Raw genomic sequence first — 21,125 nt, forward strand, 5'->3', positions numbered from 1 at the left:
AATTCAGCAACAACACTGAAAACAAAAGAGGCAAAGCTAAAGAACCTGTGCTCTAAAATCTCATTTATAGCAGCTGCATGGTTGCCATTTCTTGTGTAGGGAAGTTCCCCACTTCTGAAATACTCATTCTCAATGCACAACAAACTTAGCAAAATGGGGTAGCATCATTACTGCTGCACTAATGTAATAATAAACCAAAACATATTTACTACATGTATTTATTTGTGGCATTCATCCATACTGAGAATACAATTACAAATTATGCAGATAATACATAATGAAAGACAATGCCATTAATCAAGATGCATGGTATTATTAACAGAAATGTACTTATTTAGACAAGTAAATGTAATTTAGGTATATGATGAGTTTATATTTATCTTCATGAACAATGGCACCATAAGTGAAATACTCAGAAGAAGAATATGTTCTCATTTTTTGGTTTTTTTAAGATGTTTTCTTTTCTGCAGCATTGTGCTGTTAAAAAAGCATTGTGTCATTAAAGTCTAACTTAAGAATTGAGATCAAGATTTATTCATATTCAATTTAGAATGGGGCCCAGCTCCAGCGAAACCCAGATCACACATCAAAACAAAGACAACAACCCCCTCCATTCAAACCAATAAACCAGAAAGAAAAATATACATGGTACCAGAACAGAACCACATAGGTTACATTTAAATGTACAATAAATGTTTTATTTAGTAACAAATGAGGAGGGGCTAATTAAAAAAAATAAAAATGGATTCCTTCGGCTCACAGAATTCATTTTGTTTGGGATTTGCAAGGCAAGGGCAAAGGAGAATTAGATGTCTAATCAGCATGGGAAGAGAGAATCCACTTTCTTTGAAAATCTCCCTCTTATTATGCAATACCTTTCCAGCCTTCATAAAGGAATATCTAATGGATTCATATCCCTAAGTCATTCACAACAAAGGGTTTCACAGCAAAGTACACAATGGATCAAGATTTCATTTCATACAATGTTCCTAAATATTAGTATTTTAAACACCTTTATTCTGCATACTCAGAAAATAATTCATAAGCCTGTAGGTTCTGTCTGAAAACAAGTGAAATGGAAAACAGTTCTAGAAAGGAATACTATTCCATCAAGTTGTCTCCACAAACATGAAAACACAATTACATGGTTCAGTCTGACCCTTACGGGAGGACGAAAAGGTTATCCTTCATGATATATTTCACAATGACCTTACAGAATTATTATATACATGGCAGACACCTAAATCACTTTTTAATTACCCTTACAAAGAAAGTTTGCTTAGCAACATTTCAACAAAAATGCAAAATTTTCAGCCCAAGTCTTCTTCCTAAGCACAACAAACAGTTTTATTCTACAAATTTTACTTCAGGCAGGTATTAACAATATTAAATTCATCTGGGGAAGACACATTACATTAACCTAATAAATAAAGGAGTGATCTATACAACAAAGACATAGTAAAACTCAAACTATTTCTCATTCTTTTTGTAAAGTAGCAGATAAGAAACTATGGAGAGACATTAAAATAACTATGGAGTTGCAGCTTATCACCATCTATATATCAGAAAGTGTTATTACATTATTGAGACTTCTTGAGGGGGACTTCTAAGAGTATTTTTCCTTCAACTGAAGCACTTACAAAAAATCCAACAATAGATTTACCTCTCTTCATAGCAAAAATAAACCAAATGTGGTTCTGTACTTGGACATATTTTTCATATGCAGGAATTTAATATTCATAATGAAAAGCCTTTTCTAATCACAATGTTTTATCAGAGAGGACTATCTTCACATCTTGCTTGCAAGTCAAGGTAAGTCAGAGGATCTTAGGAATGCTTTAGAAATCAGTGTTTTACTTGAAATTAATTAATTAATCCCTCTTTCAAAGGGGTTAATAGTAAGTACTAAAGGCAAACAGTATATACAGCTGCCACTGTCTGCACCAAGCCAATAATTCCAAGCTCAAAACAAGATTAGATTAGAAGAGGAAAAAGGACACTGTACTTCTTTGCATTTGCTTCAGTGCACCAGTTCAGGCTGGTTTTCTACAAAAGGAAGCACCCCACTAACATAATAAGCTATTCCAAGGGACAGGAGAGCGATGACAATGATGAGGAGCAGCACCCTCCAGAAGCCCAGGTCTTCCACAAACTCCTGCCATGTTGTGCGGAAACTGGAAAGAACTCCTTCACCTTGCTGGAGGTTTGGATTAAGAAGGGAATGGCTTTCCATTGCACTACAAAGGATTAAAGTTAAAAATACATCAGAGTAAAAGAATGCAGCTGTAAGGATGACACTAATCCCACTAAGGGCATCTGAAACATTCGAGATGAAAAATTAAACCCCCACTACTGATTTATAGCATTGCTTCTGCTAAATCAAGACAAATCACATCAGAAAAACACTTTTAATTCTAAACTTATTTTAGCTGAAAGGACATTTTATTAACCTGTGCAAAGAGAATATTTGTGTATGTATAACTGCACTGAATTTTCAGGCCTGCTACCCAGAGGCCTTCAAAGGTCAGTCCCCACAATTCCTACTAAATATGGCTTAGTAAAATACAATCAGGCATAAGTTAAGACCTCAAGGGGCACACATTATTTGTTAATAAAACAAATAAGGACTAAAAATAAACTCTGATTAAAATAATGGAAGCTTTAATGAATATTAATTGAGATGCTGGGTTCTGCAGTGACCTTTCTACTCTCCTGGATATCTTTGTTACATGCCTCTTGTAAAAAAGCATTAAAAATCACAGAAAACAATAACTTTGGATAACAAGAAATTCAGAAACTTTCTGAGCAAATTAGCATTGCTGTTTTCTGCCATATGGTGTTCAGTGACTGCTTTGATGTTTTAGCATTCCACTACCAATCTATCAGGCCCCCCTTAAATTGTCAGACAATAAATTAGGGAGTGGAATTCTCACTTTTAATGAAAAACAAATATAAAATCTGAGAGAGGCAGTCTTCTTGACAATTGATCACCATTAGAAAAGATCTAAGTTATCTCAAAATCCTGCACTTCTCATGTAATTCTCCCAATTTTGCTGGTTTCACAATTGCAACAGGAAACTATCTGTTGCTTATGAAGAATCTCATGAAGAATAGGAAAGCTTTTGCATAGCCTGACTTCACTTAAAATTTTGGCAATCTGCACAGTCTTACTACTTATTACTTGAGTGAAATTACATACGTGGGTGTTTACAGGATCAGGCCCTGACAGCCACAGAAAGGAAATGGTAGAATCAATCACATATTCAATGATGTCTATAGCAGAATGTAAGCAAAAAAAAAAAGCTTTTCCTCCCTTATAACTGCTTTCCATTACCATATTCCTAGATATTTCTTACAAGACTAATAATAAAAAGTTTAAAAAATAAAGGAAAAGTAATTTCCAAGTCAAAACTAATTGTAGGAAAGCTGCTGTTCTTCATGACAGAAATAAATTGAAAAATGATGGTTATCAGAAAAGTCTCATTCACAAAGCTCTCTTCTAAGATTACACCATGGGAAAACTTCACACTATTCATATGGTATTTTTTCTCAGGAAGTATAACCACTGAAGAACAATTAGCCTGAACTCCCACAGCTTGCTCAAGTATTGCAGCATCATGTGCTTAAGATTTCAGGAACGGCCTATTAAACAGCCTGTATTTTGGGGGTTTTTTTTAAATATTTACCATGCTGTAAAGCTATTTTAGCTTACCCATAGGTGCAGGATTTAGTAATCTTACTTGCTTATTATGATTTCCCAAGCAAAACAAAGGGTTTAGTAAAAGACAGCCCTTTGTGCAGAATTTCTTACTCAGTAAGTACTAACTAGTTAATGCATAACCACAGAGAGGTTAAATAAAGGTGCAATGCAATTTAAGTGGAAAGGTCACATGCCTGCTCATTAAAAAGGGTACAGAGAGAACATTTTTACTATTTTATATTACGACCCAGTTAAAACCAATGTTATTCAATATATTTTTTTCTTAAATTAGAGCTGCATAAAAACTGGTAATGCAGCAACATGTCAAACAAGAGAGGAGTTTGTGCCACACAGCTCAGACAGATGTTCTGTGTCCAGCAGCAGGTGGGAGTTCACATTTAGACACGCTTGTGGCACAGCCACGGGTCCTGCTGGGCTGTGCAGAAGGACAGATGTCTGTGTGAGAGAGGGACAGAGGGAGCTCTGCCTCCTGCCAGCAGGGCCACCCCTCACCCACAGGAGGGCAAAGCAAGCAAAACCAAATTTGACTTGGGAACAGAGCTCTGGCCTCTGCTGCCCGAGCAGCAGCAACTGCCTGTAACAAGGAGCAGAAAAGTGAAGTCAGAGGCTGTTTTTAGAAAGAGTATTATTTCTCCATAGGCTCATTCATAATGTAAGAGTTCAGAGGGCAGAGGACAGAAGACATTAAGTGTCCCTAAAATGTGAAAATAGTACAAAGAGGGATAAGTGAAACTGGAGGTCTGAAAAGCCAACTGGTAAAACGACATTATTTATTTACAAAGCAAACAGCACACAAGCTCATTTGCTTTGGCTCCTGTAGGCATCTGCTATTTGTTACTTTAAAAATAATGTATTTCAGACATTTTAAACATGCTCCCAAACAAGCTGGGTAGTGCACTGTTTATGTCTCTGTGCCTGTCCCCAAGGAGAGCTGCTGACTTCCTGGCCAAAGCAAACAATATAACATTTATGAAGGTCAAATAACAGAAAGGAAGTTATGTTTGTTAAAGGGACACCATCAAATCAAAACCCAAAATTTAAATAGGCCTGAGCTGTTTGTCTGTATGTTTAAACAAAATCAGCCTAATTGCATTTCTGTGTGTCAAGAAACTTTCAGTAAAAGTTAGTGAAGTCTGAAAGGTAATATGCACTAATTCTTACAATGTACAACCACGTAAATTTGAAAATAAAATTAATTTTCTGTTTCAGGGCTTAGAACAGTCTCTCTGACAGGTAAGGTCACCTGATGTACAAGAAAGAACTTCATGGGAGTATTGGGTATTATTTCTGCAGCTTTGTTGGTTTCACCTTTTCTCAGCTTAGATCTCACTCCATCTATACAGCTTCTTTTCTGTTCACAGTTCAGCCTGTCTACATTTTCACATAAACCAAGCAACAGTTATATGACAAAACTCCCTGTCTTTTGTGATATAATGGTCCAGTAGTCAAAGTTCATGGTCATCATTAGACAATATCAAAAAAAACCACAGTTTTTTTGAAGGGGGTAAACAGCATAATAAGACATACTAGAGAGCAGAAGTCACCATTGCTTTATACAACAGGACTGACAGCTTTCTTTATGTAGTGAAAATGTCTTGTTTCATGGTTTGTAGGACTTCACTGCATTTTTCAGGATAGCACAAACAACTCCTGGAACTGACTAATGCATCAAGCCTGTTCTCCTTATGTATTTGTTTTCCACTGAGAAACTTTTATGTTATGGCATATAGTTTTCAGTAATTACAGTTGCATTTTGTGCTACAGAATCACAATTTATTACTATTGATTTCCTCTCTCTTGTAACCCCAGGTTTTTCTCTTTGCCACCCCAATTTTCCTCAAGGTTGCCTGTATCTCACTTCTTGGTATCACTAACATGCCTCTACTTCTCATGCTTTTGCTTTTTTATTTAAGAAAATTCTAAGTAAGCACAGTCCCAGAAGCATACTTTTAGGAATTCATTACTAACTTCCATCCCAGAACCAGACTTTTAGGAATTCATTACTAACTTCCCTCTAACCCAACAATTTCCCTGAACTGGTCAGCAATTTTGTTGAAATCCTCATTCTGCATTAACTATCTCTTTAGTCACCAAAAAATTCTTATTTTCCATCTCTTCCAGGACTGCTAACAATAGAAATTTTAGATACTACACCATATAAAATTCTTTATTCAAGTTAAGATGGATGAAAAGTCTCCCACCCCTTTTTTTTTTTTTTTTTTTTCACAGAAAATCATCAAAAGGGTGTTAGGTTAGCCTGTGATACTGCCATTTTGCATTTCACACTATTTCCCACTTGGCTTTGTGGTAGATGGTAGAATATTTGTGTTTGGCACTCCAAATGGAGAATTTGTAATTATTTTTTTAAAATTTTACCATAAAATTAAAATCTCAATAGAAGTTTTTTTTTTTTTACAGTGGATCTGTTTAAAGAGATTTTTCCAAAATTTAACACTCAATTTTGATTTTCTTTGACAATGTCAGGTCAAATTTGATATTATCTGTTTTGAAGAATAAACAATCAAGTCAATCCCAAAAATTTAAAAGCCATAAACATTATTTCTCCTGGTAATGGTTTTTGTTTGGTAAATACCTTTCGCTTTCAGCTGTCTGCATTGTCTCCAGCTTTGAGTGAGCTCCTCTGTTAAATCCTTTCACCTCCTGCTCCTCTAAAGATTCCAGCAGTCTAATCACATCTTTATTCACACCCCTTCGTTTGGCAAGAACAAGTGGTGTTGCACCTTGGTGGTTGCTAAAACAAGCCCATAAAAAGACATAAGAAAATTTTAACATAGAAATTTTGTAACAAGTCAACTCACCATAACATATTACAATTTAGTAAGTCCTCAGAACTATTTTCTGTTTTATCAGACAGTAATAAATTCCAATCTATCCAAGTTACAGCACAATTGGCTATAGAAGAAAATCAGTGTATTTAGGTTTGAAATTGCACAACTCTTTTCCCCCTCCAATACAATCAAATTCTTAGGATTAATCTAATTGGAATCTCTGGGTGTTACAGCAAAAGAAAAAAAAAAAAACCCAACAACAGTAGATTTATGACAATGTTCAAGTTTAAGCTTAATTTCAAGAAAGAATTGTGCAATCTGGCTCCTAATAGCTCCCTTTCCATGAGGGTATTAGGACATGAGGCAAAAATGAAATAAAATACAGATGGTCCCTCTGCTGCTATTAAAATAATACTGAATAGGTCCAGAGCTGCCTTTAGACCAGGAATTTCCACCAGAGCTGTTTGAAATGAGGGGAAAAAAATCCCAACCCACAACCCATAAATAATCTGGGCTTAATAATAATAACTAGTTTTGCTGAGTTGAAAACACTAATGAGGGACAGGTGAAAAAGGGACAGATTTAAAAACTCAAAGATTTTGACATTACTCCTGGCTTTTGCACACGTTGTGAATATGCAGAAAGTTCCACAAACAAAGTAATTCAGCACAGGAATGAAACAGCTAGTTATTTTGCAGCTTGAGAGCTTCCATCTGAGCACTGGCATCTGACAGCTGCTGGAAGCCAGAAGGAAAGAATATACAATATTCTGAGTCACAGACTTTGAGGGAGGGCAAAAACACTGAAAGGAAGCATTGTTACCAGAAGAGTATGGGAATGAACTGACACACACATATACTGTATTTTCTTTGTCTTTATAGTACCACAATAGAAAATGGGGTGGAGAAATTCTTTTAAAGTAGTCAATGTGATTTTTTCTTTGGTGCCAACCACCCACACCTGGTTGTCTGGCCAAACCAGGGCAGCAATGTCATCATTGAGGCACAATTAGATACAGCAGCTCACACCAGCAGCAGCTATTTACATTTTCTTTGCTTGTTGCACAGACTAGCAGAAGTGCCCTCTTACTGTTTTGCTGCCTTTTTTTTTTGGTTTTTTTTTGTTTTTTTTTTTAATTAAGTGGTATCTTTGTAAAGTAGAATTACACCAAATACAGCATTTCAGCAACAGCAGATTCATATGCAAGGCTCTGGTGACAGAAGACTAATGTATTATAAAATATGCACTGTAAAAAGTGACTTACCAGATATCAATTTTAAGTCCATTAGAAACCAGGAACTGGATGGTATCGACATGCCCACACAGGTGCAGGGCTGTGTTACCCTGGTAATCAGTGGCCAGCAGGTCAGCACCAAATTTATGCAAGAGCTGACAGATGTCTACATTTCCTCTGGCTGCAGCCAGGTGGAGGCCAGTTCGGCCTCGGCTGTCACGAATGTTTGGGTCAAAGCCACTCTCCAGGAGTCGTTTGGAATAGTTGAAATCTCCATCAATACAAGCCTGCAGCAGTGGCACGTTTGTCTGGGAGGAGTCGTTCACAAAAACGTAGGACATTGCTCTGACTCTCTCAGTAGGAGGTGACCAACCTGCAAGTAAAAGGGTGAAGACATGATGGTGAAACCAGGCAAATAAACACTATGCTAGTGTTCACTAGACTGCTCAGGTTCCAAACAAGAATGCAAACTAGCTTAGAGGTCAGCTCTGAAATCTTCCTGTCACACACATTGTGTGCTGCATTCCCTTCTGGTGAAAAGGAAAGAGCTCACACCTCTGGGAAGAGCAGCAAAGCTTTGTTAGGAGAGAAAACACAGATCTCTGCCACAGATGCCAGACAGGTGATTAGTTTTCAACCTAGTAAGGAATCACATGTAGGAGTATTGATATAAAAGGGCAAAACACAACAGACTGGGACAGAAAGGAAGAACCTTTCATAAATGGGGAAACTCTAAACAATTCAGTCCACTGGTACAGTCACACTAACTGCAACTTTTACCAGCTAGAAGCAAAGCTGCTCCAATGGATTTTCACCCTCTGATTTTGAACTTCAATGCACAAACTACAGTACAACTAAAAATGCTTAGTAAAAATACTAATTTCTTCATTCTGCAATAGTCTTTGAAAACATTATTTTTACAGTGTCAGAGATACACAAACTATAAAATAAACAAGAACAGCAATACAGAACACAGAAAACTGAATGTATTAGGTGAAGTTGCCCACTGAAAACTGGAAGTGGGTGCAAGGAAGACAATGGTAAAATCAGGCACAGAGTACTGTGAGTTTGAGTAGAACCTCAACATGGAGAAATACAAATGCAGTTTCTCTGGCTTAATACTAAATAAAGGATTAAGCCCTTTTCTGTATCAGGACATAAAAGAGGAAGATAAATGTTTCACCATGGATTACTTGGTATAGAATATTTGATGAACTAGGATTTCAGTTTTGCAGAAGAATATTTTAAGGGTAAGTCAAATCATGATGACACTGTGTGCTTACAGGACACAGAAAAGATTATTTAAAAACAATAAGGAAAAAGAGAATGATTTAGCAAGAGAATAGTAGAATGTTCATGAGGTAATTTTAAGAAGCAATGAAAATGTCTAGAAGACTGGACAACAGTCCTCTTTTTGTACTGCTTCAGAGAGGTGGCAAAAAAGAAAAAAAATAATATAAATCAGTAAAATTCCTCTGGAAGAAATCTCACTAGATACATGACAAAGTTAAAGTGATAGGAGGGAAATGTGATTTTACTAGATAAGCTTGGAATAGAAAGTGAACTGAAACGTCACTTGAAACAGTATTTTTCACTTGCCCAGGGGTTCTGTTCTGGGCTCAAGGTGTAGCAGTGTTCTGATTAAATATCTGAATCTCTTATTAAAACTGCTATACACAAATTTAAATTTTCTCATCTATATAAGGTATCCTTCCACACCAGTGCCCTCATTCAGCCAGGAGAATGGAAACATGGCCAGTAGCCAAAGAATTCAATTTAAAACCTCTCCTTTTATGAGAGTTCATAATGTCCATATTTTATAGCTCTTCCCGCATGTTTTAGATCAAATTCAAGACCAAAGTACCTACAGAAGTAATTTCAGAATGTTTACACACTGGTCTGAATAACAGCTCTAGCATTGGGGGCTGTTGAGTTTAATAAATCATATTTAAACTTCACTAGGCTGTGTTTCCTATCTGGACAAATTCTGCTATGTGTATCAACACTTGTCTAGTTTTCCAGTGCAGGAATGCACAGCATTTTTTTCTTTATTGGATGCTGAAGAGAAAGAGATAGAAATAAATTCTATGTCTTGGTATCTGTATAAGGAATGATTCTAAGCAGAGTACATTCCTCTAGGCTGCAAGTATGTTTTTAAGCACGTGACAGTACATCACTGGCTCAAGACCTCTTTTCCACAACCATCTCCAATAGCAAGTGGCCGGTTCACTGATATACCATAAAACTTAGTGCAAGACTGGAGTCATGCAGGGCACTGACAGCCTCCTTATAACCCTATACAAAAAGAAAGGAACATGTAGTTGCTTGAATTTTCAGTGAATATGTTACAATCCCCTGGATGCTACAAAGCTATGATTCCCAGCTGACAGCAATTTCAATTTTCTTGCCCATTTTCCACCCAAATCATGAACGATATCAGAATTTTTCTTCCACTCTGCTCGTCCAGTCTTCACTGAGAAAAATAATGGGCCCAGTTTCTCTGCAATGCAATTGTGACCTTTATATTCTGCACTAAATCTTCCCTAAAGCAAGATCATAAATCATTTTAAAACCTCCAATTATCAGCCATAGTAACAGCACATCAATACCAAAACCCCTACTCGCACTTGACAAAAAGTGGTTTGCTTGTAAAGTAATGCTTCAGTGTTTAAACCTGCTTAATAAAACAAGGCCTAATATAAATCAACAAGAGAATATTACACTGGAAGAATCGTAGGGTATTTGAGAAACAGCATGGCATGCTCTGTTAAATATAAGCTAAAGTCTGTATTTTCATACCAGACGTGTATGTCTGGTAAAGCCTTACAGAATTCCCCAACTGTGATGAAACATTAGCTAATAATACCTAGGAAAAAGTCACCTCCTTATCTTCTCAGAAAAGGAAGCACAAATACTAGCAGTTAACCGAAAGTGTAACTGGAAGTCATTCTGATTCAGAATTAATTATCACTAAAATCTTCTAGAACTGATCACTCGTGTAGAAGACTAAAGTAAAACCTAAGAATTTCACAGTAAGAAAAAGATGAGGCAAATCCTTCTTCCCAATACTTGAAGATTGTGGACTAAGCAAATGCATTCACAAGGAAAAAAAAATCTGGACCATCTGGTTTGATTTATCTTTGGGATTAAAAAGATTTTTTCTACTAACACAATTCTATTTCACATATGGCTAGCTAACCTATGCCAAATACAAGCTGCACACAAAGCTGAACTATGCACCATCTTTAAAATGTCAGTCCCCAAACAGCATGTTCTTTCCTCAAAATTAACCCAACCTAGCAAAATATCCTGTGCAAGAAAACTCATGAAAAATCACAAATAAAATTAATTAGGTATTTTTCATTAAACAAAAGGTGGTTACATTTCTGCCCACAGTACCAAAAAGCTTATTATTGCAATGACTATCTAATACTTATCTAACAGACTTAGGCGCAAAATTTAGAAACAAAACAGCATTAGCCATTCAATTTAAATTGCTTCTGAAAGGTGAATCAGGTAACGACTCTGACCCTGCCCATAAGCTGGTATCCTACCAGTAAGGACTGATTTCATAAGCACCAATTAGAACAAATGGACTTGCAATAGTAACAAGACACAAAATACTGCAAAATGGCCATCCTTAACATCCTAAAAATTTACTACTACTACTACTTAAATAAATCTAATTTTTAAAAACAGAAGTAAATGACTGCTTGTAAAAATGCATCACTATCTACTGAAAATGTATCTATTAAATAATATTTTTGTTTAACAAAAAGAGTTGTTTTTAATAATTTGGTACTTTGACAGAAAATTTGTTTTGTGAAAAAAGGTAAATTCAAAGACATCCTCCCAAGCTAGAAAGATTCCCATTAGAAAGGCATAATATAAGAATACATTTTCTCCAGATTTATGCATTTATTTAGCCTCAACACTATGTACTTCTTAATTAATAACTTTAGAAATTATGCTGTAAGCCTCTTCCATGACACATGTAGTACAGGATAAGAAAATTTAACCAAGCTGTTTTGTTTTCAAAAGGAATCACTTATATTAAGTAATTCTGTAAAAAATTATTTATTTACTAGGAGTCAGTTGTCTCTCACTATGAGTACAATGGTAACTCATTGTCACACACTGATCTGTTGCAGGACACATTCTCATCTACAGAAGCCAGGAGTGATCTTGAAAAATTCAAACCACAGAGCTAAATGCAAGTTCTGTCACTTCTTAAACTAGTCCTAAAATTTCTGTTAACTGTGCACAGTTTTATTTTCCAGTAAATATATGCTGTGGTCTCTGCTTTCTCCTTAAGTTCAACAGCTACCAAATAGCCCCAGGAACAGGAGAGAACAGCTCCACATGAGAAACCCCATCACTCATGGGACCCACGCCTCCACTACAAAAATATTAATGAACCTGCCAAATTGGGACTAATCACCAGTCACTGCTCCATAGGACATACCAGTTCTGCAAAACTACAGTTTTCCCCACTACATCCAGGAAAACTGAACTGCCCCCATTTTAAAACAACACATCAGTACCACAGAACAATATCAGATCACTCCATCCTCGAGACTTCTCAGTATTAATAAAACTCTGACATCTAGGACCTAGGCATCAGTAAGATTACCACCAGGGAAACTGCCACCACCAAAAATGGAAACTAAAACAAATCCAGGAAATAGTAACCGCCTATGCCAGCAAACATACGATACGCATTCCTCAGAAAATTTGCATTTGTCAACTCCCTTGTGGTAAGCAGCAACCTCTTTCTGTAATGCACTTTGAGAGCACTTCAGTGGCAGTGGCTTGCAGAGCTCTTCCTCTTCATTATTTAAGTGAATGAAAAACATTCCAGTACTTTGCTTAAAATGCTGAGGAAGAAATTCCTTGCTAAGTTTTCATACACACATGTATTTATGTGTAAATTACTGAGAAGTCATTTAACTGAATATTATATTTACTAAAAATTATGTGATCAACTCATTTTCATTTAGGAAAAAAACCCAGTATGTTCATCAAAATCCACTTATTTTCTATTAGGAATCTTTACCTTTTCAGTACAACTGGAACAGTTTTATGGCTCCACCAATATGGAACTGCTGCTAAAAGCAGCACCTCAGATTAAGCACAGCATGATGCCTATTTTACACATGGCTATATTTTGCAGATTTTCCTTTTCTAACTTCAGCTATTTTTTCAGCAATTCCTGGATCTGAGGTATCACAGCAGGTTTATAACACCTACATGCCCTCTCATGTCCCTAGTCAGCCACATGGGTAGGTGCCAACAGAATAACATTATTTATGCCATTTGTTTCCAATCACTCCCATTCCCTTATGCAGACATGAGACTTCCAGGTAATGATCTCTTGATGTCAGGACCATCCTGTAAGCAGAAACTCTGGGGCACTGCAAATACAAAGGGCTTTACAAGTACAGGCTACAAAGTGCTGCATGAAAAAGCTTTAACAACTATTGCTGCTCTTATGGATCAGCAGATGACAGCATTGGGAAACATGGAGCTTTGCTCATTATTGCCCAGTATTGTCAACACTGCAAGATAAAAAATATACAAGGCCTCAAATGCCAATCAAGGGTTGCAGGATGCTTCCCCAGACAAAACAGTAAAAGCTTTGTGTACTTAGGTACACAAAAAAAGGGAAAAATAAGAAAGAGATCATTCCTTTAATAAAATGCCTGTTAAAGAGATAATTCCTGTTAATAAAATGCCTTTATTAACAAGCAGATTCACAAACATTTTATCCTTGCTAAACTTACTGGTAATTCAGTTGCATTACATGTTTGAACACATTTAGCTACTATCAAATATACAGCTATTTTTGAACGTTGCTTTCATCTTCTGTACAAGAACTATTTAGGAAAAAAGGCAATTTACAGATTTATTTTAAAATAATGTGTAACTTTAATTCCCCACAATTGGCTCAATTAAACCAGTATATAGCTGCAGTACTTCTCTGATCATTGTGGCTAACAGAGTAGCGAGAATTTGTCCCACTCCTAATTAGTGTTTGTGTTTCAATTTGCTGCAGGCTCGGAGCAGTCTTCTGGAAAAGCCACTGGCGAGGGATGCGTCCGGCTGGCCGCAGGCTGCCGAGGCAGGAGCAGCGCTGCAGCCTGGATGGACACTGCCACCGCGTGGACTGCTCAATTCCGTCCGACCGAGGGACAAACAATCACAGAATGCTTCGAGGGGGGAGGGACATTAACAGGTCATCTGGTCCGACCCCTTGCCATGGACAGGGACACCTCAGACACCACTAGACCGGGCTGCTCAAAGCCCCATCCAGCTTGGCTTTGAACACTTCCAGGGATGGGGCATCCATGGCTTCTCTAGGCAACTTGTTCCAGTTCTTCTTCACCCTCACAGGAAAGAATTTCATCCTTATATCCAATCTAAACCTTCCCTCTGTCAGTTTAAAGCCATTCCCAGTTGTCTATCATTTCATGTCCTTGTAAAAAGCCCCTCTCCACCTTTCTTGTAGGTCCCCTTTAGGTACTGGTGTGGTGTGTAAGCCTTGACTCATACAGACCACTTTTTCTACATTTGAGGGGTTTTCTATTTTCCTGGGAAAGAAATTATAAAAGGCCTGAAAATAAGATTTTATAAAACTTTATTAAAAGGATTCTGAAATCCAACCTGATACTTCTTTGCAGTATAAACAGCATTCTCATTTTATCTTTGATCCTCTGTTAGTGAAATGAGGACTTAGGGATGTTGCTTCAGTTCTGAAACCAAAGGTATCTAATTTTAAAAAGTATGTATTTATTTATGCCTGTTTCTTAACAAAACTAAATCCAAAACACCCCCACACCCTCACAGAAAAAGCCCAGTCCTTACCCAGACAAACAGTAAGTCAGAGATGACATATTTACTAAAATGGGGAAAAACTTTCTGTGTCCAGGAGGAATCATCAGAAATCAGAACTTAATAAAAGCAATAAAGCAAACTAAGAACCTGTCACCAAATTACTTGTTATACAGTTCATACTTTCTTACTTTTTCCCTTAAAATGGATATAATAGCTTACATGTCCTTAGTCATGCATAACCTTGATGACATGGCCCTAGTGTGCAACATCAAATCTGGCTTAGTGGCTAGTGAACAGAACCAAGTCACTTTTAAAAGCAGATGTCTCCTAAATTTGTGAGTCATTTATATATAACTGTATGCTTGACTTAAAAAACATCTTGCTCTACTTGTTCATTGAAGTTCCTTATTTTATACCAACAATGTATTTATATCAATGTACCAATGATAAGACAACTATGACTGTCAAACACCCAACTCTTACTACAAGTGCTGGATACCCATATTTCTGTTCAGAATTTTCATGTTCACACAGTAAATCACTAAACCAGTTTATCAAAATCAAAGACAAATAGTAAACTGATAAATTTACTCTTTCAAATATTTTAAATATCTACCAACACAGCATGAGTTAAAAAACTTAACTGTGTCACAGTGGATCACATTATGTGACAAGATAAAATGGTAACACTATTAAGGTTGTATGTCTAACTAGTATACACATAGTGACACTACTTTTGCATAAATAGTTGCTTCACCATGCTTAGACTCAAAAAATTTCTCCATGTAGGCAAACATGTAGTAGTACTAGTGCCTGCCCAACTTCAGTCTAAAGGGACTGAAGGGAGTAAACCAGCAGCCTCAGCATTCCCAGGACAACAGGCAAGGCTGAGGAGAATCAGAGAGGTCAGCCTCAAGCTCCTGATCTGCACAGGGGCTGGAATCGACCAAAAATCCAATGAAAGATGATTGAAAAGAACCTGAGAGTGAGATAGCTCAATTGATGTTTACCAATTGCATCAATTTATCCTGCTGAGCCTGAAAACAAGACACCACATATTGAGGGGGAACTTCTACCTTTAGTATAAATATCTTCTACCAATATCTCATCTGTAAAAGACTCAATCAATACTCAGCATGAAACCCCATATCTAGTCAGCAACACCATGAACAGCAATACCATGTTTCTTTAAAGAGGTTTGACAAGCTCCATTTGAGGAAGGATGAAGAGAAACTTCAAAAGTCCACGTCAATTATTATTTTTGTGACTAAAGAGCCAACATAAAAGTAGCCACAGCAGATCACAACAAAGGTCCTTTTAGGCCTAGTATAATTTTTGAAATGGTGGCAAAAAGCAGAGGCCAGAAAGAACACAGAATAGGACAAGCATATATAATACTGCTTTTTCTATTCAAAATGGATGGGGTTTTTACACATTTGGCTCCACCTCCACCTCTGAATCTGCTCTTTCTCCTCTTCAACACAAATACTTCTAATATCCACCAACATACTCTGGTAAGCTCTCCAACTCAGTTCTTACAAAGAACAACATCTTTTGGTCTTGCTGAATCAGGGTCTTGGTAGCTTCCCTAGACCCCCAGCTCTCCTGTGGGAAGAACAGACTGTGCACCTCTGCCTGTTCTTTTCCTGCCACTCATGATCCTACAGGCCTTCATCACAGCCTCCTCAGACATCCCTTTCCAGGGTGAATTTTGAAGTCCAGCTTTCTTGATCATTCTTCATTTGGAAGGGGGCCTGTGTCTGTGACCATTCTTGTTTTGCTTCTCTGAACCTCACTCACTTTTACTCTGTTTTGTGAGCAGACAGACAGAGCAGGGGTTACCCAATCAAGATGTCTGGGGTGAACCATGGATTAACAAGTGTCATGACAAAATCCTTTGCTTTGTTCTTTACTTGTTTCTCAGTAATATTCACTGGTTTTTCTACCTTTCTTACTGCTGCTTAACACTGTTGTTATGTTTTCATGGAATCATTCATAAAAACTACGAGATACTGCTCATTACTGATAAGTAATGGGAAGTCAGGATTCTCTTTATGCTATCTGAATCCCTCTACTTAGACTGAACTCATGTGCCACTATGTTGCACTATCCAGTTACTCAGTTTTATAGGGCTCTTCTGCAGCTTTTCATAGCTGACCCTATCTTTACAACCCATATCCTGGCAAACACTATCACCTTGTTGCTCACTGCCTTTTCTAGGCTGTATGTGCAAATTCAGAAGAACTAAAATGATTCCAGTCTTACTGATCACAAGCTGACTAAAACTGGTGTCCTGGATCAGGCTGATCTGGCTCCCCAGTGCTCTGCTGTCAAGAGCAGCCATCAGAGATCCTCCACTGGGAGAGCACATGAGCCTGGCTGCTTCCTGCAGTCTGTTCTCCACACACACCCAGCAGCCACCACAGTACATTGTGGACCTCCCTGAGCAGCTCTTTTAGCAGCCCTTCAACAGACCTCTTGTCCATTTTCTGACTCATTCCTGAATCTGCTCACGCTGCCACCACAGTGCCCCTGTCATCCTTCCCTGTGTCCACCTGAAACTACCTCCCAACAGCCCCAGCATGCAATTCCCATTCCAGTGCCTCAACACTGGATGAATAACTCTCACTTAACTCACTGCCTTCATTGCATAACCCTGGTCATGCCCGAGCTTTCCTCTTAAGGAAGCTGATCCCCTGGTTCCTTTCAGTTGCCCTCCCCTATCCCACTGTGTCCTTCCAATGCAGAGACTGGAACCACACAAACTACCCCAGATGTGGGTGCACCAGCTGCAGCAGCAAAATGGTGCCCTCTGTCTTCTTCTCACTATCTCTCTCAGGACAGTCACCATTTTCCTGGCTCCCTGGCTGCCACAACACACTGAGCTTAGGTTTCCAGGGAACATTCAGTGGTAACTCCAAGCACTTTCTCTTGATTGGTGGCTGCCAGTCTTGAGTTCACCACCATGTGAGCATAGTTTAAATTATTTTACCCAAGACATCATCTTACTTTATGTACACTGAAGCTCCTGTGCCACCTTTCTGCCTCCTTCCTTTTTTGGCAATTTCTTTTTGCCTTCTTTATAATTTTTCAACCCAACCACTTCTGCATGTAAGAAATGTCTTTGATGCTACACACATCCACTCTCCTCAAAAGCCTCTAGTATGGTACTTTGTTTTAATGCTTCCTGAAGATACACATCACTTGTGTCTACAACCCTACTCTAACCCTGAGTAAAAGCTGATGAGTCTTGGAGGTAGCAAAACTCTGAAGATGTACCCATTCTCAGAGAGAACCAGCCCCTAAGGTACTAACCCGTAACACAGACAGGCATTCTCTTCTGTGGATAAAAAACTCCGAGCTGAAGGAGACACACAAGCATTTTACACCATCCATGGGAAGCCCATACTCCCCAAGCCATTCCTGAAATGTCCTGTTGCCCTTTTCCTGTCATGGTCCACTACTGCTGGTCACTCAGCAGACACTCTAGCACACCCTAAGAGGCCTTGAGCATGCTGAAGAATATCATAATGAGCATTACAGGATTTATGCCTTTGAGTTTATATTATAAAATTCAGCTGATGTCAGAAATTTGCTGACTGACAAAACTGGTCTTTAAGCAGCTCTGTTCCACTCAGCCAATTGAAATTTTATTGAAAAAGTAAAAGAAAAAATGCCACTTGGAAAAGTGGTGCTGATACATGAATGAAAGCCAGAATCTAAGTCCTGTAAGTACAGACAATGCTGCAGTGGGGGACTCTCTACAAATCCATTTCCCACAGGACTACAAAAGATAATACCTTTTTTTCCACATGTTTAGTAAGTATCATCTTTAAACAGCACAGCAAACCACAATAAAACTGTGCTCTTGACTTACAAACACAATAAAAACTCACATTGGGAATTTGGTGGGACAAGCCCATGCATTCAAGTCAGGCCTGTTTCCTACTCTAACAGCATTCTGTGGATGGTCTCTCCAGAAAGCTCAATGCTACAGGGATCATGGGTTTCACATAACATGTATAAACCAATGCCTTCTAAAATATCTTGTGTGCTTATTAACTGATCTATCTGGAAGTGCAATATCCACAACTTGAGATCACGTGGGGAGATATTAACTGACAGACTGACCAAAAGAAAAGAGTGGCAGCCCTCAAAATTCCAGCATACCCAAATCCCTAGAAGAGCCTCTAGTAGTGGTTCACTCCTTGGACAACCTAATACCACAGGTCCTGAGCTGCAGATGGCTCAGGGCCATGAAGGCTTCAAGGCCACATGTGCTCAAACATTAAGTTCAAAAGAATGTGAGGTGAGATAACACAATTACCTTAAAGCACTGCTTCAAATCCCTCGCTCTTGCTGATTAAGACAACTTTAACTAAAGGAAACCAAAACCTGCAGAGAGGAAATGAGTCAGTGATTACAGATCAAAACTGAATTTTAGAGTCCCCTCTTGCAGAGGCAAACTCACACTGCTCTGGTAAGAAGACAGCAGATGCACATACTACACTTCAACCTTTAACTCAGCTTACTCATCACATCACACCTTTTCTTTGACACAAAAAAGCCTGCAATTAGCCATTGTCATTTCCTGATGGTCATCAACTCTACTATTCAGATAGCAAACATTACTATAAATATTTTTCTTCTAAAAAACAATTTAACAAGTTTTTGCTAATAACCTATTTCAAAAACAAGCAAAAAAGAAAAACTGATCTATAGTCTACAGGTAACACCAAGCTTAGGCTTCTGCTGCAGCAAACGAAAATATTATTTTTGCAAACCAGTCACCTTCCACCTAGTAAGTATTCAGTTTCTGCTCTTCCTTGATCTTTTTGAAGGCTGGTCCTGAATATCAGTGCTCTCTGATGGTTAGAAATTTTCATGCATTATTAATCTTAAAACCTACGTTACATTATTCATGTATTAACATGATCCTTTAGCTCAATTTATTTCCCCCATGGTGTTTACCTTCATGATTAAACAGAAAGCAAAATTACAATTATTCTGCAAAATTAAAAAAAGCCAAATGCCCTTCCAATAGACTTTCAATTTCCCTACTTGACCTCGACAGAGCTTCCTGTTTCTGTTCCAGTTTTTTTGCTGAGAATGATTACCATTATACAAAGAATTCTAGAGTTCTGCTCATGGATAACAGTAACTCATGTAACTGGAACACTGTAGTAAGCATTTACTTTTTCTGCAATTCAGTATCTTGTAACTACCTAACAAACTACCTAACATTCTTTGGTTTTGTGTTGCTTTCAACTGGCAAGAATTTCTTCTACAAATCTTTTGCTTGCAAGGTTACAACTCTAAACCCTCATTCTTTAAATTATTTAACTTATTTCATACCCTAGTTCTCAGGATCACCCAATTCTTTCTGTGTAGTACTATAACCCTCTTCCATACTGTCAGTGCCTCCCAACTCCCCATTGCTATCAAATTAAGACAGTAAAGTTTTAATTGCTACATCAAGACCTCTATTAACTATTTAGTAATATTGGTCTTAAGACTGATCTTCAAATAACTAATTTTATACCCTCTGATACTCAGATTTGATGGATTTTCCATTCAGTATTACTCGCCATAGTTTGTTTCTAGTTACCTCCCTATCCTGTCTACAATTCAGGTATTATCCCTACCTTTTCACCACAATAAACACAAGCAGCAGCTTTAGTGTGGTCTAAAAAATTAAAAAGGGAACTATTCAATTTCCAATAAAAACAGTAATTACTTCATCAAAGACAGGTTAAAAGATGTACTTCAGTTCCACTCATCTTGTTTACCCCTAGAAAGCACGTTCCGAGCCGCTCACTTACCAAGGCCCTGTCAGCAGTGGCCGCGCCCCGTCCCCCTCCCCTCCCCTGAGGGCTGGCACTGCTCCCGCTCTTCTCCCACCATCGGCATCACGGCGCTCCAGCTCTCCGGCTGCCGGGCCGGGCGCTCCCAGGGCCCGTCCCCGGGTCCCTCCCCAGGCCCGGCACAGGCCTGTCGGGGTGACAGCGCCGTGCCCTGCACCGTGCCCTGCCCGGCCTCCCGCGCCGCCCCGGCCCCGCGGTCCCGGCCCCGCTCCCGCCGTACCTGCGCGGGGCTCTCGGGGCGCGCGGCGCCGGGCGGAGCGAGCGGCCGAGCGGGCGCGCGCGCCCCCTGCTGGGCGGAGGCCGCGGGCGCTCCGTGACCGTCCGGCCCCTCACGGCGGCCTTGGCCGGGCACGGGCACGGGGCAGGGCCGCGGGGAGAGCCAGCAGGACCGGGGCAGTGATCGTCCCCCCGTACTCCGCTCCGGTGGTGCCACCCCTCCTGTACTGCGCTCAGCTCCGGGCCCCTCAGCTCAGGAAGGACGTTCAGGAGCTGGAGCGGGCCCAGCGAAGGCCGGCGGAGCTGGGAAGGGCCTGGAGCACAAGTCCTGCTGGGGCTGGGGCTGTTCAGCCCGGAGCTAAGGAGGCTGAGGCCAGGCGGGGCCGGGCTCTTCTCCCAGGGTACAAGGGACAGCACAAAGCGACATCGCCCCAGGCTGTGCCAGGGGTGGTTGGCGTTGGACATTA

At 39.0% G+C, this 21,125-nt stretch overlaps 1 protein-coding gene across 5 annotated transcripts; it reads right to left on the reverse strand.

Annotated features, from left to right (window-relative positions):
- Window positions 1–202: 202 nt before the first annotated feature.
- Window positions 203–20,755, reverse strand: ANKRD46 (ankyrin repeat domain 46). Of its 5 annotated transcripts, none has more exons than XM_064393145.1 (5): window positions 20,663–20,704; window positions 18,906–18,973; window positions 7,775–8,117; window positions 6,315–6,473; window positions 203–2,237 (listed from the first exon to the last, which is right to left on the reverse strand). In XM_064393145.1, the coding sequence occupies exons 3-5, from the start codon at window positions 8,083–8,085 to the stop codon at window positions 2,021–2,023; spliced, it is 687 nt and encodes a 228-aa protein (XP_064249215.1). In that variant the 5' UTR covers window positions 8,086–8,117; window positions 18,906–18,973; window positions 20,663–20,704; the 3' UTR covers window positions 203–2,020. The 5 variants fall into 5 exon arrangements, with proteins under 5 accessions (XP_064249215.1, XP_064249205.1, XP_064249221.1 ...); XM_064393135.1 differs by lacking the exon at window positions 20,663–20,704 and adding an exon at window positions 20,401–20,639; XM_064393151.1 differs by lacking the exon at window positions 20,663–20,704 and adding an exon at window positions 20,224–20,279.
- Window positions 20,756–21,125: the final 370 nt, after the last annotated feature.

This window comes from Passer domesticus, chromosome 1, assembly GCF_036417665.1.
Source record: "Passer domesticus isolate bPasDom1 chromosome 1, bPasDom1.hap1, whole genome shotgun sequence".
NCBI classification, from domain to species: domain Eukaryota; kingdom Metazoa; phylum Chordata; class Aves; order Passeriformes; family Passeridae; genus Passer; species Passer domesticus.

What these genes read in the sequence shown, in the direction of transcription:
- ANKRD46 (XM_064393167.1), bottom strand. Translation starts at nt 8,085, where the DNA reads ATGTCCTACGTTTTTGTGAACGACTCCTCCCAGACAAACGTGCCACTG. An exon ending in GGACTTAAAATTGATATCTG is followed by an intron (nt 6,474 to 7,774) that starts GTAAGTCACTTT and finishes GGCTTGTTTTAG; the next exon opens with CAACCACCAAGGTGCAACAC. An exon ending in CAGACAGCTGAAAGCGAAAG is followed by an intron (nt 2,238 to 6,314) that starts GTATTTACCAAA and finishes AATCCTTTGTAG; the next exon opens with TGCAATGGAAAGCCATTCCC.